General features: G+C 35.8%; 1 protein-coding gene across 1 annotated transcript in view; it reads right to left on the bottom strand.

The window, feature by feature from the left end:
• Positions 1-8659: 8659 nt before the first annotated feature.
• Positions 8660-16328, bottom strand: part of LOC119771343 (F-box/WD repeat-containing protein 7-like) — a 32134-nt gene continuing 24465 nt past the window's right edge. Inside the window, exons 9-13 of the mRNA XM_038267211.1 lie at positions 15763-15988; positions 15609-15675; positions 13203-13346; positions 12902-13051; positions 8660-9486 (exon numbers count right to left, since the gene is read on the bottom strand). Coding sequence (XP_038123139.1) covers positions 9347-9486; positions 12902-13051; positions 13203-13346; positions 15609-15675; positions 15763-15988 — 727 coding nt within the window. The 3' untranslated portion in view covers positions 8660-9346. The remainder of the gene's footprint in view (positions 9487-12901; positions 13052-13202; positions 13347-15608; positions 15676-15762; positions 15989-16328) is intronic.

Here is a 16328-nt window from a genome sequence, read left to right on the forward strand (position 1 = left end):
TTGTTCTAACATCTCTAAAACATCTCTGATCCATGACCCAGGAGGTTTGACAGCACAATACAGAATCCTGTCGGGTAGCAACAGTAACTCACATGGAAACATGGACTCCAGAGGAAAGAAGTGAGCTGGATGATAAACAAAAACAGCAGAACTCATCTACTATGAAGTTACTAATTATATCCGATTTCTCCTTTATCTCCTCACTCACTTCATTTGTGCTTTATTCACTTGAATTAACTTTTTTTAATTATACTTAAATTTGATTTTAGTTTTCTTTAACCATATACATTGTTTTATTCCCTTTTCTTTTAGTATTACTTATCCCTCCATTCTCTATTTCTTTTATTGTCAGAGCCTTTTTTATTCTTGTTTTTCTTTTCCTTCTTCTGGTTTACCATGATGCATCGTGTTTTGTATATTTCATATGTAAAAGCTCATAAAAGAACCATCTAAGTGTTTGCAGAAAGCAGGAGGAAAACAATGCACACATGTCGAATACTAAGAAGCAAGAGCAGGAGGATGTTTGGGATTTGGGCTTTGTTTTATTAATGAAGCTTAGAGAAACATACACACACCTCCTACGTCTTTGCTTCTTGTTCTGGACTCTGAGCCCAGTTCTTGTTGCGTAACTTATCCGCTCCACTCTCCCACCAACTCCCACGTACCAAAACACCAAGCTCTGCTCTGAGATTCAGACAGGAAATGCGTGGGAAGACGAAGGCTTAGAGCTGAACTTCATTCTAGTGTAAAATGAATACATTCAAATCTTTTTGCATTTTTTATTAAAAATTTACTTCAAAATTTTAGTTATTTTAAAATGAAAATCTCTCAATAAAATTCCACATACTGCTTGATTACATTTTTACAATTGAATTAAGTTAACGTTTATTTAAGTACTTATCCAACCGTTTGTTTCAGTCTAATTTTTTTTGTATTTTCTGTATGATTTCAGAATAAAATGCAAAGAAAACCTTGGATGATGTTTTAAAATCAAAAGGTATTTTTCTAAGGGATTTATATCAATCAGATTGACTAGCTGTAGTTTTTTTCTATAACTCCGTCTCAAAAGAGGCTGATTCTGTATCGTTATATTTGAAGCCGAAGCTCCTTTTCCTTCACCTTTCATCGGGTTAACATTAAGAACACTGTCCAGAGCAGGAAAGGAACTTTGGACAGAAAATAATTTATTATTTGAAAGAAATGCACATGGGGGATGTTTGTTAAGTTGGCACTACATCCTTCCAACAAGAAAAGTTACACAAATGTAGAGAAACACTGAAGCTCTCCATTATAAAACCAAAATCATATGAAGGTGTGTAAAATAGAACCTGTAATACAAAGTATGAAGTAAGACATTTTTGTTTTATTTTGTGAGGTGGGGAATTTGAATTTTCCTTATTTTTCTCTTTTTTGCATTTCATTTAGGATTTCTTTTGCAGTTGGTTTGTTTTCATTTTTTTCGTAGATGTAAATTAGTTTCTTTCCAGACCTAACTGTACTGCTGTTTAGTAATTTGTGATTGTTTGATTAGTTTTAATGGAGCCTAGGTGGAAGTTCAACTGAAGAAACTGATTGCTCTCTTACATCCACCTGCGACGCAGCCAATCAGCTTTAAACCACGCCTCCACGAAAGCCAGTCAGCATCCAAAGTTCATCTTAAAAGGCCTCCGATCACTTGTTTCTCTCCTGTGCGCAGGTGGCGGATTCGCTCGATCCCGTCCTCCACCATCGTAGCTAAAGCTTCATCAGAGTGTAATTCCTCCTGGACTCTTGCTGCGTTTTTTTTATTTTTTATTTTTATTCATTCATTTCATTGAATACCAAAAAAAAAAACAGCCTATCAAATTTTTGATATACTAAAAAATAAAAATACACCTCCATCCATACATACCTACATATCCATCTGTATACATTACATACATATATACACACAAAAACATACTACATATGTATTTCAAAATTTAAAAAAAAAATGAAATGAAAGGCAGCAGAAAGAAGAAAAAAATCTTATAATATCTGCCCCTTTTTTCTCAGCTCTGAAACTAAACAGGGAAAAAAATGGTTATCTTCTGCAACAAAAACAAAGTCAGTCGTCAATCTCAACTAAACAACGATAGTATGAGCTCACTTTATACTATTTCATACTTCTTCAAGAATCCAGTCTTTAACATTCTCTTAAACATGTGCAGTGATTTGGCATTTTTAACATCATTTTGTAGTTCGTTCCACAGTTTGACTCCTTGTATCGAGGTACATCCTTCTTTCAAACCGGTTCTGAATTTGGGTTTCTTAAAAATCTTAAGGCAGATTTGTCCCCTTAAGGTTATAACTGCTCTCTCTCTTTGCAAAGATTTTTTGGATGTTTGAGGGTAATGTATTTAGGTGTGTCTTATACATAACTAACAAAATATTATAATCAACTAAATCATAGAATTTCAATAACCTCAATTTACAAAACAATATATTGGATGGGTATTTGCCATTTTTTCGAGTAATAACTCTTATAGCCCTTTTTTGCAAAACAAAAACAGATTTTGTACTAGTATAACATGCCTTTCCCCATACCTCAACACAATAGACCAAGTGTGGAACAATTAATACATTATACAACACATACAGTGAATGATCGTTCAGAAAATCCCTTACTTTATAAAGCACTGCAATTGATTTGGCTATTTTTGTTCTTAAATAATTCAAGTAGGATTTCCATGTTAATCTCTCGTCAATAATAACACCCAAGAACTTCACCTCACTAACTCTAAAAATCTCTACACCATCAACTTTAAATGGAATATTAACAGTTCTTTGTCTCCTTGTAAATAATATATAATTTGTTTTATCCAAATTTAATTTAAAGATAATTTATTAAGTTTGAACCATTTTTGTATTTGCATAAATTCTGTTTGCATTTTTTCTAACATCCATTCTATATCTGTACCTTGACAAAAAAAAGTGGTATCATCCGCAAATAGGACACATTTGAAAAACCCTGACACATTTACCAAGTCATTAACATATAGGATGAACAACTTTGGTCCAAGTACTGAACCCTGTGGAACTCCATATGTAATTTCACAAAATTCGGATCTAGTATCATGTACTTGTACAAACTGATTTCTTTTTTCCAAATAACTCGAGATCCACTGTAATGCCGGCCCTCTAATCCCGTATTTAATACGTTTTTTGAGTAAAATTCTATGGTCATTCGTGTCGAATGCTTTCTTTAGATCAACGTAAATACTGGCGCAATATTGTTTTTGATCAATTACATTTGTTATTTGTTCTATCAGTTCCATAAGAGCCATTGATGTCGAGTTTTTGGCTCTAAATCCATATTGACTGCTACTTAAAATATTATTTTTATCAATAAATAAAGGTTTCATCCCAATGGGGAATTTTTCCTATCCACTGTTTCTTCATGCTTGCTCATCATGGACACAGACTGACCAACTTCATCTATCTCCACTCCACCACCAGTTTCAGCCCTGGGGGGGAAACAGCCATATTCTTTATTCCTGTTCATGCATATCTATCAAAATTAAGCGCTAATTTTCCTGCTGAGGTCTGGTCAGCCTGGGTATATATGCCGTTGTTTGCCATTTCTTTGTTAGGTAAGTTGTGTTTGGTTATGCAGTCAGTTAGTTTGAGCACAGTTTGCTTGACTTAAATTTTGTGATTTTGGTTGGTGTCTTTTATGACTCTTGAACCCATGTATTTTTTTTAAGATTGCTTTTTAGAACAAACTTGAAAACCCTATTTTTGAATTGATCCCGGTGACTCCTCAGGCTTCTTACCTCAGTCCCTCACAATCCTGTTACATAAAAGATTGTAGGAAACAATACAGCTCCTGATAAAAAGATTCATAATTATATTATGCAAAAAAGCACAAAAAATTCAGAAAAGTCTTTTTTTTTTATATTTAAACGATTTAGTGGATGTGACAGTTGGTAGGTTACTATGCTAAGCAAACAATAGATAGGATTATTCTTCTCTTCCAAACCCCTTCCTTAATACAGTACCAGCACTATTCAGACAGCACTTCACTGTCATTGTGACTACTGATGCACTTCTTTTCTTAAGTGTCCTCACTAAGCTGCCAACATTTCCCTCTAACTATATTATGCATATTTTATACAATAAATCCTGGTAAAATTAGAGATTCTCAAGGAGCAGTGTTGTTTGTAAAAGACAAATAGACTCAAACATTTATAGTCTCCTGAATGCAAGTGTTAAGTTTGATGCAGGACCACTTTGCAGTTTATAAAACAAGCAACATTGGCTCAAGAATTTGAAGCAGGCCCGCCAACTACAGAGCCACCTATCTGCTTTTTTTATGGTGTCTTTAAGTTTGCAGTTTTAAATACTGTTCTTTAGCTTTTTCATCGGTCCTATGTAATATATTGAACTTAAGTGTCATGTTTTCTATTCTCTGTAAAACATAACAAAGAAAAGCAAACTGAAAACATTGGTATCTGTGTAATTCATCAATATGACATGTTACTTTAATAAAAGGTCTCTTTAATAACATTAAGTTATTCATTATATTTTTATAAAAATTTACAAATTTCCCTTCATATAAGAAATGTGTCAAAATGTGTTCTTGTCAAGCATTAAATTTTAAGAAAAATAATGAGAAAGGAATAATGGGAAGAAATAACAGAGAATAAAAATGAAATAATTGCTTTCTAAAGCTGCCACCAGCTGTAGATTTAGAGGAAAGGGCAGTTTCATCTTGTCTTCATAAGCATCCGTGGAGAAATAACTTTATTTACAACCTCTAATTAGCCTGTTCTGTGTGATTTAAGTTCTTTTTGGGGCTCATTGTGCTTGATGGGGGCCCAAAGCCACAAAGTCTGCTTCCACCATCCCTGCTGTTACATTTATGAGCCCAGATCCTTTCAGTCACAGATGTTCAAAATTAAGAAGAGTCATTTTCTTTGCACTGCAAAAAATTTGAATCTCAATGAAATAAGTGCATTTTTTCTTGAATTAATGTGGTAAGTGTAACACAAGACAATTTACATTTAAAATAAGAAAAAACAATTACATTGTCTTATTTCAAGTGCATATGATCTAATTATCTAATTTTAAGAGTAAAAATACAAATTCCATTGGCAAATCATCTTATTTTCCTGCTCAAATTAAGTTAATGTACTTAATTTAAGACTTTTTTTTACTCATTTCTAGATTGTTTTTGCAGTGTGTCTTTTTATCAATTATTTACCTTGAAAGTTTGAAATATTTAAATTATAAAGAATGAAAAACCAATTGGATGAAAATAATTTGTGTTTAAAGCTACCAGCTATTGGTGCCTTTAACTCTGTTAGCCCCATAGAAACTGCTATAGTGAATGTAATTTTTTTTTTCCTTTCTGTGTCTATTTATTAGGTTTTGAAGTTGTAGCTAGTTGCTAAAAATGTCGAATTAGACTGAATCAAGTTCTGCTGGAGGGTTCTTCTTGTCTAAAGGGAATACTTCCTCTCTACTGTTGCCTCATGCTGTCAGTTGGACTTCATTATATAATTGGCCTTTTACTAATTGCCATTTGATTAACTAAATTTCACTGTTTTCTTCTGTAATGGAATTAGACAGCTTGTAATAGGATCTTAATTTGTAGATAATATAATTGGATGAAAAGTAAAACCTGAAATATTATTAATCACACATGCTGGACTTATATATTTGTGTAATAAGATCTACTGTATGAGAGTATATAAGCATAGTAAAGAGCAGCAGTCTGTTTTAGAAAACTCATGTTTATTGATCCATATTCATTCATCCAGTACTTTTTATTTCATTCAACCAGGACAATATTTTCTCTTTTTTTTCCATTATAAAAAAGTTCATTATGTACATCCTCTCTTTATGTACACTATTTCACAGATTATGTTCGTCAGAGAGCCTCACACCTGCAAAAGGTCAACCCTCCTGCCTGAAATACCACTTGTTGCTGGGGGAAGATACAGTCCAAACTCTGCTCACTGGCTGGAAGAGTTGCCTGGCAACACCGGCTTATTGAATTAATGTCTGCAGCAAGCAACCGGTTTCAATTATTTATCCTTTTTTTTATGTGTTTCAATAGCCGAGGGGAAACATGATAATTACAGAAAGAAGAGTATTTTACACCATAAAACTGAAATTAACCATGAGACCTAAAGTACCCATGTTAGAAATATTTCGTTTTTCAGAATCAGTTTTTCTCTCTGTATGCTTCCTGTAAATGAAAAAATAGAAATAAAGTGGCAAAGTCTAGAAACTGAAGCCACATGTATTTATTTAGAAGCCTGCATATAAATCATTGAACCACTGTCAGGAAATATATTTGCATTTTAAACCAATTCAGGCTGAGGTGATGCTAAATGTATAAAGTGTTCTCTTGGGTTCATTAGATTAAAGTTAAATCTGGTTTACTGGGATTTAGTTTATAATCTAGGGATAAACATATAGACAGATCTAATTAGGTCTTAGCAGTGCAAACATAAATAAATACACAAAAAGGACATCATTAATGCAGAATTACAAAACAACAAATAAATAAACCAAGCTCCCTGAATGCATGGGTGATTACATTCCGTTCCAAAGTGTGGTTTTGTGAATAAAAAGATTAATTTTGTTAGTCTTGCATATAACACAATTTAGTTAACTTTTGCTTCTAAAGAAGAGAAGTAAATGTAATGTATCTGTAGTTCCATAAAAATAAAGCGGCAGATATGAAAGCAGATAATCTGCCTCTCTGCTGCTAAATGTTTGTATTTCTACTGAAAACAGTGTCCTGCATTACATCTGCTGTTCAATGCTTTAATAACCGGATAAAAATATTGGTAATGTTTAGAACATTAAGCAAGAACTATTAAGACAGAAAAAAGGTACAAATGGTTGTGCAAAATATGTAACCCTATGTCCTATTTCTAAGTAACCAGTTTGGGGTAAAACTGTAAAAATTTGATAAATATTTAACTGAAGAAGTAGATGAAAATTTATTGCTGCGTATTTTGTTTTTTTCTTCCTTTCTATCCAGTAAGGAATGTGGGTTTGGCTACAAAAAGGGAAAGAAAAAAAAAAGGCACAAGGTGATAAATGCCATCTGTTTTCATAAAATGTACCACTATCCTGCCTCTTTGTTTGTTATATTTAACAACAAGCTTATCAGGCTGAATAAAATAAATCAGCAGCAATTCGAAGGTTTGCTGCTGCACAGGATTTTTGTGGTACAACAACGCAATTTTTTTCAATTTCAATTATGATTTTATTTTTCCCTATCCTCCTAAAAAAGGAGATAAAAAATGACCGGCCTTTATCCTTTATTCTGTAACATTTACAGAATCTCTATTTATGGATATAGGCCTATATATATATATATATATATATATATATATATATATATATATATATATATATATATATATATATATATATATATATATATATATATACATACATACACATCGTATGTACTCTAAAGTCAAACATTTGAAAAAGCAAAACTTTTTTGAAGGTAAATATATTATTTTTCCAAGTGTACTTTTGCCCAAACTCAACTGTTACTTAAAAATGTTGAGAAAAAAAAATGAAGCAATAATGTAATATCTAATTACTAAGCTGATAAATGCCTTTTTGGGGAGCAACAGGCAAGAGGAGGAGCTAGAGTTCTACATTGGCATTAACAGTTGCTATGATTTATATGATTTTATTAATGTGTAATTCCCCCATCCACCACTAGTTGGAAGATATTGTTCACATAATAGTCCTCTGTGGGTCTTAAAACTGGTTGCTAGTCTTGATTTTATGAGTTTGGGAAGTAATTTCTACTGATTTAATCCATATTGCACATGTGCTGGGGCTTCTCAGTGAGAAAGCTTAATAAATGTAATAATAAATACTCTAAATAATAAATAATTATAAAAATTTTTTTGTAAGAATGACAATCTAGAACCTGTTTTCAATTGTACCAATTGTAAAAAAAAAAAAAAAAAAGCACCTTTGGCAGTCAGGTAAATAAGCATTAGAAACAGAAAAAACTTAAATTTCTTAAAAAACAAACTGCTGTATAAAAAAAGTGTTAACTTAAGGCTTGTAAAATCAGCACAAGGAGGTGATTTGACAGAAAACTAAGTCCTACATTAGAAGATAAAAGTATTGTTATGAGTTATTTCACAGATTAAAGGTTTAAGACATAAAAACTTTTGAGTTAAAGTGCAACTGCTTAAGAACCATAGAAGTTATGAAAAAAGGCGATTAGAGACGTATTGATCCTAATGGTGTCTCTATTAAGTATGGCTGAGTTGTGGAGCTCTAAAGATGGATGGATTCTCACTCCTTAAACGCTCCTTTTAAATCATTTTGTGAATTTTTTATTAATTTTATTTTAGTTTTTTTTGTAGAACATTTAAAAAAAAAACTTCCTTAACTTTAATCGGACTTGTACCTATCTTAATTTTTATATTTTTTTCCAGATTTATCATCAAAAAAAGTTATGACTGACTGACATAGTTTGGAAGATAGGAAAAAGATGAAGTGTGCAATAACCCAGCATAATTAAGGTCTGTAATAAATAACTGCTTTACACTACTCATCAGGTAAAATCATCCTTTACTAGAAGTTCTGTTTTCTTTCTTTCCTTCTATTTTTAGCAGCTGATGGATTAGCCAGACCTGCCAAACTGCTGCAGCTCAAAGTCATTTCACTGCATTATTTCTGACAAATGTTTTAAGTGCTCCAGCTGTTGCAGATGTGAGGCTCTGGTTGTGTTTTTTTTCGGGGGTTAGTTATCCCACTTTGCATGATTGGAACAAACAGCAGCTTGTTTTCTGAACATGTAACAGTTCTGAACCAGAACAGGCTGAGTACAGACAGCGGCAGAAAGCAACCTGAAATAACACCACTTTGAAACCAACACTGACTAAATATGAGTGGGGAAAAAAAACAAAAATCGCTCTCCTCCATCGCTTGAGTTTTTCGGTTTGGTTAGTTTGAACGGCATCATCAGCTCATTGGTACAGCAGCAAAAGAAAAGGAGCCAACGCCCTCGTCTGAATGCCCTCGTAGCTTCTCTTCAAATGGCTACATTCAAAACTTCGAGCTTTCTTTCTGAAATAAATCTGTCAAACATTCATATATTACATCCATTATTCTGAGCATCACAAATGGTTTGAGTCACTTTTTGATTAATCAAAAACAGCAGCAGGTTTTTTTTGTCCGTCTGTCTCTGTCGGCCAATCAGCTCATGTTGTAACATTCACAGGTGACTGATCGGTTCAGTCGGGACTTTGGTCAACAACAACAAAAGAAATGCGCTTTGTGTCCGTAGCGTGGCTGTTAAAAAATAACGCCCACTTCCTTTTCTCTCTCATTTTAAATCCGTGTCCTTCTTCCTGTCTTCCAGGTCAAAGTCCAACACCAGCAGCTTGGTCTCCTCGGTGCCGTTCCTGCTTCCTGCAGCGCACACCAGCCTGGTGTCAGACGCCCTGATCCGCCACACCACCCCACCTGAGGAACAACGTAGAACAGATAAAACATAAGTGTTAAGGTTTAAAGTGGTTTTTAAAGTTATTATTTAGGTAGGTTCTGCTGGAATGTGGGGCATATTTTTAAATAAACCTTAAATACTTGCAGATATTCCTCAGGGATCATTATTTAACCCTTAGATTGCTCATTATATCTGTTTCTTTGCAGATGTTATTGTGCTCTACACCATCAAAGCATAAACCATCGAAGCTTTCACTTTACTTCACGCCTTCCTACGTTTTAATCAAATGTTTACAATCGATCTTCATACATGATTCAAATAAGCCGTGATTGTAAGAAGCAGATAAAGGGCTTGTATGGGAGAATTATCCTGCCATAATGCAAGAGCACATAATTTCAATTTGAGAAAAGAATTTCATCTTTTTGCACTCAAAACTTATAATGCTCACACTCAAAACATGCGCTCTCTCTCAAATATTTTCTCTTCTCTCTCAAATCTTTGTTTCTTCTCTCAGATTTAATGCTTCTTGCACAGATATTTTCTCCTCTCGCTTGCCTCCTTCTCTTCGCGCACAAACCGCGCTCTGCTCGAGTCTCAGTTATGCTCGCAAACCCGTAGGCTCTGCTTGCGGATTTTTTTTGCTCTCTCTCAGATTGGATCGGATCGTCGCCTAGCAACCTTTCCAGCCAATGGAGTGACAGCCTCGGAAAGGGTGCGCTTGTCTAACTCTACTGAGTGTGCCTGAGATAAACCTTACAGACAATAAATTGGCTTTTTAATTTAAAAGCTATTAAAATAAGAACCTGAAAAACAACAACAATCAGAAAAATAACAAAGGAAATAATAAAGGGCGATTCAATAATCACCAATGAAAAGTAACTTAATTTCTGCTGGAGGCAGAATTAGCATCTGCCCTGATTAGCAAACTTTTTTTTTTTTTTTCTGACAAGCAACTCTGAGGCGGGAGTTTTCTGTTCACATCACGTCACGTCTGAAAATGGATAGCTTTTAAATTAAAAAGCCATTTTATTGTCGGTAAGGTTTATCACAGGCACATCAGTAGAGTTAGACAAGCGCACCCTTTCTGGGGCTGTCGTTCTATTGGCTGGAAAGGTTGCTAGGCGACGATCCGATCCAATCTGAGAGAGAGCAAAAAAAAAATCCGCAAGCAGAGCCTACGGGTTTGCGAGCATAACTGAGACCCGTGCAGAGCGCGGTTTGTGCGCGAAGAGAAGGAGGCAAGCGAGAGGAGAAAATATCTGTGCAAGAAGCATTAAATCTGAGAGAAGAAACAAATATTTGAGAGAGAAGAGAAAATATTTGAGAGAGAGCGCATGTTTTGAGTGTGAGCATTATAAGTTTTGAGAGCAAGAAGATGAAGTTCGTTTCTCAAATTGAAATTATGTGCTCTTGCATTATGGCAGGATAATTCTCCCATAGGTGTGCAGGTGGCGCAGTGGTCAGCACGCACGACCCATGTACGGGTATGTATGTATGCCTTAGTCCTCGACGCGGCCGACACGGGTTTGAGTCGATCTTCATCCATGCTCCCACTCTCTCATAACTTGGTGTCTTGGTAAAGACACACTGAAGCTGTTGTAAAGAACATGGGCAGAGCTTCAGCTATATTGAGAAGATGTAGCAAATTTTTGCCGGACGATTTGACTAAACTTAGAGTAAGAACATTAATAATTTCTCAACTTGACTACTGTCAAACAATATGGTCAAATGCAAAAAGAAAACATTTAATAATGAATTAAGTTGCCCGTGGTGCATTAAATTGTTCTTACAGGACCAGTATAAATACCATGCATTCAAATCTAAGCTGGCTAAAGGTTCATGACAGGGCTCTAGCTTCACTATTATTCTCAACGTGGAAAATCTTAAAACTCCAGAGTCCACTATTTCTGTTTGTTCAATTTAAGAATAATTTGGACTCTCATGGTTATGCCACGAGACATGCAGCTGAAGGACGATTTGTTATTTCCAGGGCGAAAAACTAATTTTCTCAAATGCACCTTTAATTACAGAACAATGAAAGAATGGAACTCATCGCCATTAATTCTCATTAAAATTGTACATAAATTTGCTTTTAAACTTTAACTTAAGAAGTTTTTAGGAGCAACTTATCTATAAATGAAATAGTTTCATATTCTAATTTATTGTAACCTCATAAAATTTTAAATTGCAACTTTCCCCTTTTCTATGAATGTTCAGTCCTATTAATATTTATATGATATTTGTCATCTGTCAAACATGTTTATGAATTTGCATTGTATACTGTCATTTAATGATGTGGACCCCAGGAAGAGTAGCTGGGTGTAAAGCTCAGCTAATGGGGATCCTAATAATAAATAAACAAAAAAAAATAAATAACCCCTCTCCTGTCAGTCTACTGTCGAAAAAAACCCAAACTCTAGTGCCGTAAAAACAAAAAACTCCCCCCCCAAAACTCAAAAAACAAAAAAAATTAAGCAGATTAAACTTAAAGCTCAAATTTAAAGCTTTAAAAATATAAAGCAAATGACTTTCTTTCCGTTGCAGAAATTCTTTTTTTTTGGTAGATATCAGAAATCTTTTAGGGATTGTAAGGCTGGTTTCTGATAATCTGTATTTATTTAAAATCAAATTCATAAACTGATTTTCATAAAGGGCATTTTTTGAGAGAATAATGTATCTCTGAACTGGCTCCGACGACTTAGTTGTCTCTGAGCCTTGCTTGTGTTGGCCAGGGATGTTTCTCCACTCACATACAACATGTCTATGATGTCATGATGTGTTAAACTGCCTCTTTTAACCATTAGCCTGATGGTAAACATTCTAACCTCAGCTATTTCTCTGGTCTGAGTAATATAAACTCTGTTAAATAATGCCGTCATGTCACATCGTCATTTAATCCATATGCTGTATATTGGAAAGAGGTATTTTAAGTGCTTGTTCTGAGTGATCTCTTCTCAGATAAGAGTCTGGGAGAGAAAGCATGAAGGTGCAAACACACAACTTTCTATTACATTTGAGAATCAGTTATTTTTGGACAACCCAAAACAATAAGCTCTAAAAGGCAGGATTACTCTAAGTCAAAACTCTAAACTGAGCCAAAGAAAAGAATGGCTTTTAATGGAATCTGAGCTCATTAAGACCAATATATGCCATGTCAACAACCTAATTAAATACAAAAAACAACAAAAACTGTGATTTGCAAAGTATTGTACTGTCAGATTAACATCAGAATAACACAGAATCATTGTCTAATTCATCCCTGCTAGTTTAAACTCCTGCATTAATGAATTTAAATTTGCTGATATGCCACAGAGTGACGGAGCCACAGCAGATATCTACTGCTGCATCTCAACATGTCATTTTGACTCCATTTATACATCCATTGTTTAATGCTAATATATTCTGACTTGTTTTGGTAAAATGTTTATTCCTGACCTGATCCCCTGCTCTGCAGCGCCACCACGTCCCGCAGCCAGGCTCCGGTTCGCAGGTCCCACAGCTTGACGGTCCCATCATCGGAGCTGGACAGAACTAAACCTCTGCAGAACTGCAGGCACGTCACTGCAGACTGGTGCTTATTGGGACCTTAAAACCAGAACAAAAAGTCAAAAACGTGCGTCCAACACTGGTGATACGTCAGCTTCAAATCCCGCTGACATCTGGCTTTGATCACAACAAATGTCTGTTTTATCATTGTTTTTGTTTTTTTACATTCAGCCCAGATTTAAAGCCTCACCTTGCAATGTGTGGAGACACTGTCCTGTTCGGACGTCCCACACTCGTACGGTGGAGTCGGCGTTCCCAGACACCAGGATGTTGTCCCGTAGCTCCATCCCACTCGTCAGCGACTGGTGGCCAGTCAGAGTGTGGACGCAGGCACCTAAACACACAATTCAAGTTAATTTTAGCATGACACCATTTTATCCTAAAGGGAATCAAAACTCACTACATATGAAGAAAATTTACTAACTCTGGTTTGTTAAGTTGACATTTGAGGGTGTCTTGGTTTAACATATCTGATAAATTACCTCTAGGACTTAAACCAGCTGAAAACTCCACCAGTTGATAACATTTTTATAGCACGTAATGGTAATTATTCACTTATGGTCACACTCTAACCGCAGAAGGGAATGTATTTTGTTGACCTTGTATGTGATTTACAGTGAAGTGAAAGAAAAATATTAGTTTTGATGCTTTTACTAATAAAAATCAGAGAAGCATATGTAATTCCTTCCTAAGTCAGTACCTAATAGTACCTCACTTCTATGCAATCATAGCCACAACTGTTTGAAGTTATCCCTCTATAAACTCTAGACATCTAGAGACTGAATGTTGCTTATATTATTTGGAAAACTTGTGTGAAGATCAATGTTAAAGTTTTACCACCGATTTTTCAATGGATTTAGATCTAGACTTTCTAACACCCTGATGTGTGTTGAGTTAAAACCTAAAGGGTGAGCCTAGAGTCCAGTTTCAACTCAGGTGTTCTAGTTCAAGTCTACTCTGTCTACCCAGAACTAGAACCAAACATGCAAAATTTAGTTTCTAGGCTCCACTTATCTGGAACAAACTCCCAAAAGACTGGGAAATTGCTTAAAGCCTGAGTTCTTTTAAAGCTACAGTGTGTAATTTTCAGCGACATCTAGCGGTCAGACTGCAGACCGCAGCAACATGAACATCTCCCCCTCACCGCTTCTCCCCCCCAACAGTACGGCGAGCGTTACGGGACAAAATGTCTTCCACGATGTCCGCATCACCTACCTTCTCAAGTGATGAGGTTTGTTTACATAGATAATTTTAATACTGCCATCTATTGTTCAGTACCGTCTCAGTTCATCTCTCTCAACTTGCCGTAGTTACTTTAGAGCGTAATGGGCGATCTCGCAATCGCTAGTTTGTTGGCTCTGCGCTGCCGTAGCGCAAAGATGTCTGCCTCCATGGCTGCGAGACCCGCTCCTACGTAATTATAAATAACGAATTCTAAGGCAACGCAAATATTAAGGTTAAGAGGCTGAGCTCGTAGATGATGATAAATAACATAGTTATGTATAATATATTACATTTCTGACTGTATATCCCTGTAATTATTACACACTGTAGCTTTAAGTCAAAGTTAAAAACTGTTGGAATAATCATGTATAAGATACGTAATGTTTGTTCTTATGAGGTATAATGTGTGACATATTACTGTTCTAGAGAGGTGTTGCACAAGCAGTGTAGGTCAACTATCAGGAAGTATTGCTCAAGCTTAACGAAACCAGGACCATTTGACCGCTTTACTTAGGCTGCAAATTGAATTGTATTTCTTGTTTCCTATTCCTTTAGTGCAACCTCATCTTGTGTAACTAGGGACTCCCCCCTCTGACTTTAATAAATAGCGAGGAGAAAGCTGAAGACCGGCAGAGTGGGTTGGAGATTTTTAAACTCCGCAGTCTCTTCCTATTCTCCTCGCGAGTAAAACTAAATTAATTATCTATGTGCCTTCTTTCTTTCCCTGTATGTATGTAGGATGTTTTAGGTGCTTAGACCAGACAAAAACCTATTTATTTAGAGCTGCCTTTGACTGTTGAAGTGTTATCTGAGGTATCTTTGGTTTACGTTTATGGTCCAATTGTTTTATTTGCTTTGCTACCTGCTTTTATCATTTTTTTTTTATCTTTACTTGCTTTTATTTTCCTTCTATTTTACTGTTTCATTCATGTAAAGCACTTCAAAGTATCTTTGTCCTGAGTTGCAGTGCACTTGTGCTCTGAGACGGATGCAAGTACCCAGTTTGATCCCCACAGCCTGCATAACCGCACAATGGCAGCCCACTGCTCCCCAACGGGAGGGTTAAATGCAGAGGTAAATTTCACCAGTGTGAGATCAATCAAGTTCAATTATTATTATTTTTTTAATAAAGTTGCTTTACCTTTTGCAGCTTCTAAGAAGATTGTTTTTCATTTATCTCAATAGGTCTTTAAATTCCCCCGTCCCTGTATAAAACAGTCCTTACAGCATGAACCTTCCACCATCTTCTGCTAACGGATGTTTTGTTTTTCTTCACTTCTTTCATGATTCTGCATGTGCAGTTCGGCCCAAAAGAATTTTAACTCCTGACTAAATTGAGCATAAATACAAGGTACAGTAAATGTGTATTTACCGGTCTCCACATCCCAGACTCTGATTGACGTGTCCAACGAGCCGCTCACTACAAAGACGCCATCAAACTGCATAGAAAGAGAGGAATCAGATGTAGTTGCTTTAAAGGCAAAAGAGTGAGATCAATAGGCCTTAATGGGCGTATTTATGTTTACCTGCAGAGAGTACACTCTATTGGTGTGTCCCTGGAGGGTGTGCAGGCACACCTCAGCTTCGGGGTCCCAAACCTTCACCATGTAGTCGTAGCCGCCTGACACCACGCGGCGCCCGTCGTACTGGACGCAGCGCACCGCCGCCACGTGGCCCGTCAGCACGTGCTCGCATTGGCCCGTCGACACGTCCCACATGCGTAGCGTCGTGTCCCGGGAGCCCGACACAATCCTGTCAGAGAAGAGACATGACATCACTGCAGCTTTAGCCAATAAGATTGTGTTTCTTAACAGAAAATAGAGGCTCTTTAAAATCATTTCTAAGCTTTTAAGCTTCTAAACTCTTTTAGGTGGATATGAGGTAAAATCTAAATACATACAAACTGTAAATGTTTCTGTGTTTATTGGTGCAGTGTCTGCTTTCTTCTTCATTTTCACAGAGTTATAATACATAATTGATGACTCCATGTTTTTATGCTCATATATTCGCCTCTTGCTGTGCTCTGCTTGCTTTAAGTGTCCTCCTGCATGCAGGACCATGATAAATGATGCTACGACAAAAAGAAAAAACC

The sequence above is a fragment of the Cyprinodon tularosa genome, unplaced genomic scaffold, assembly GCF_016077235.1.
Source record: "Cyprinodon tularosa strain WSP-4 unplaced genomic scaffold, ASM1607723v1 ctg666, whole genome shotgun sequence".
Lineage (NCBI taxonomy): Eukaryota > Metazoa > Chordata > Actinopteri > Cyprinodontiformes > Cyprinodontidae > Cyprinodon > Cyprinodon tularosa.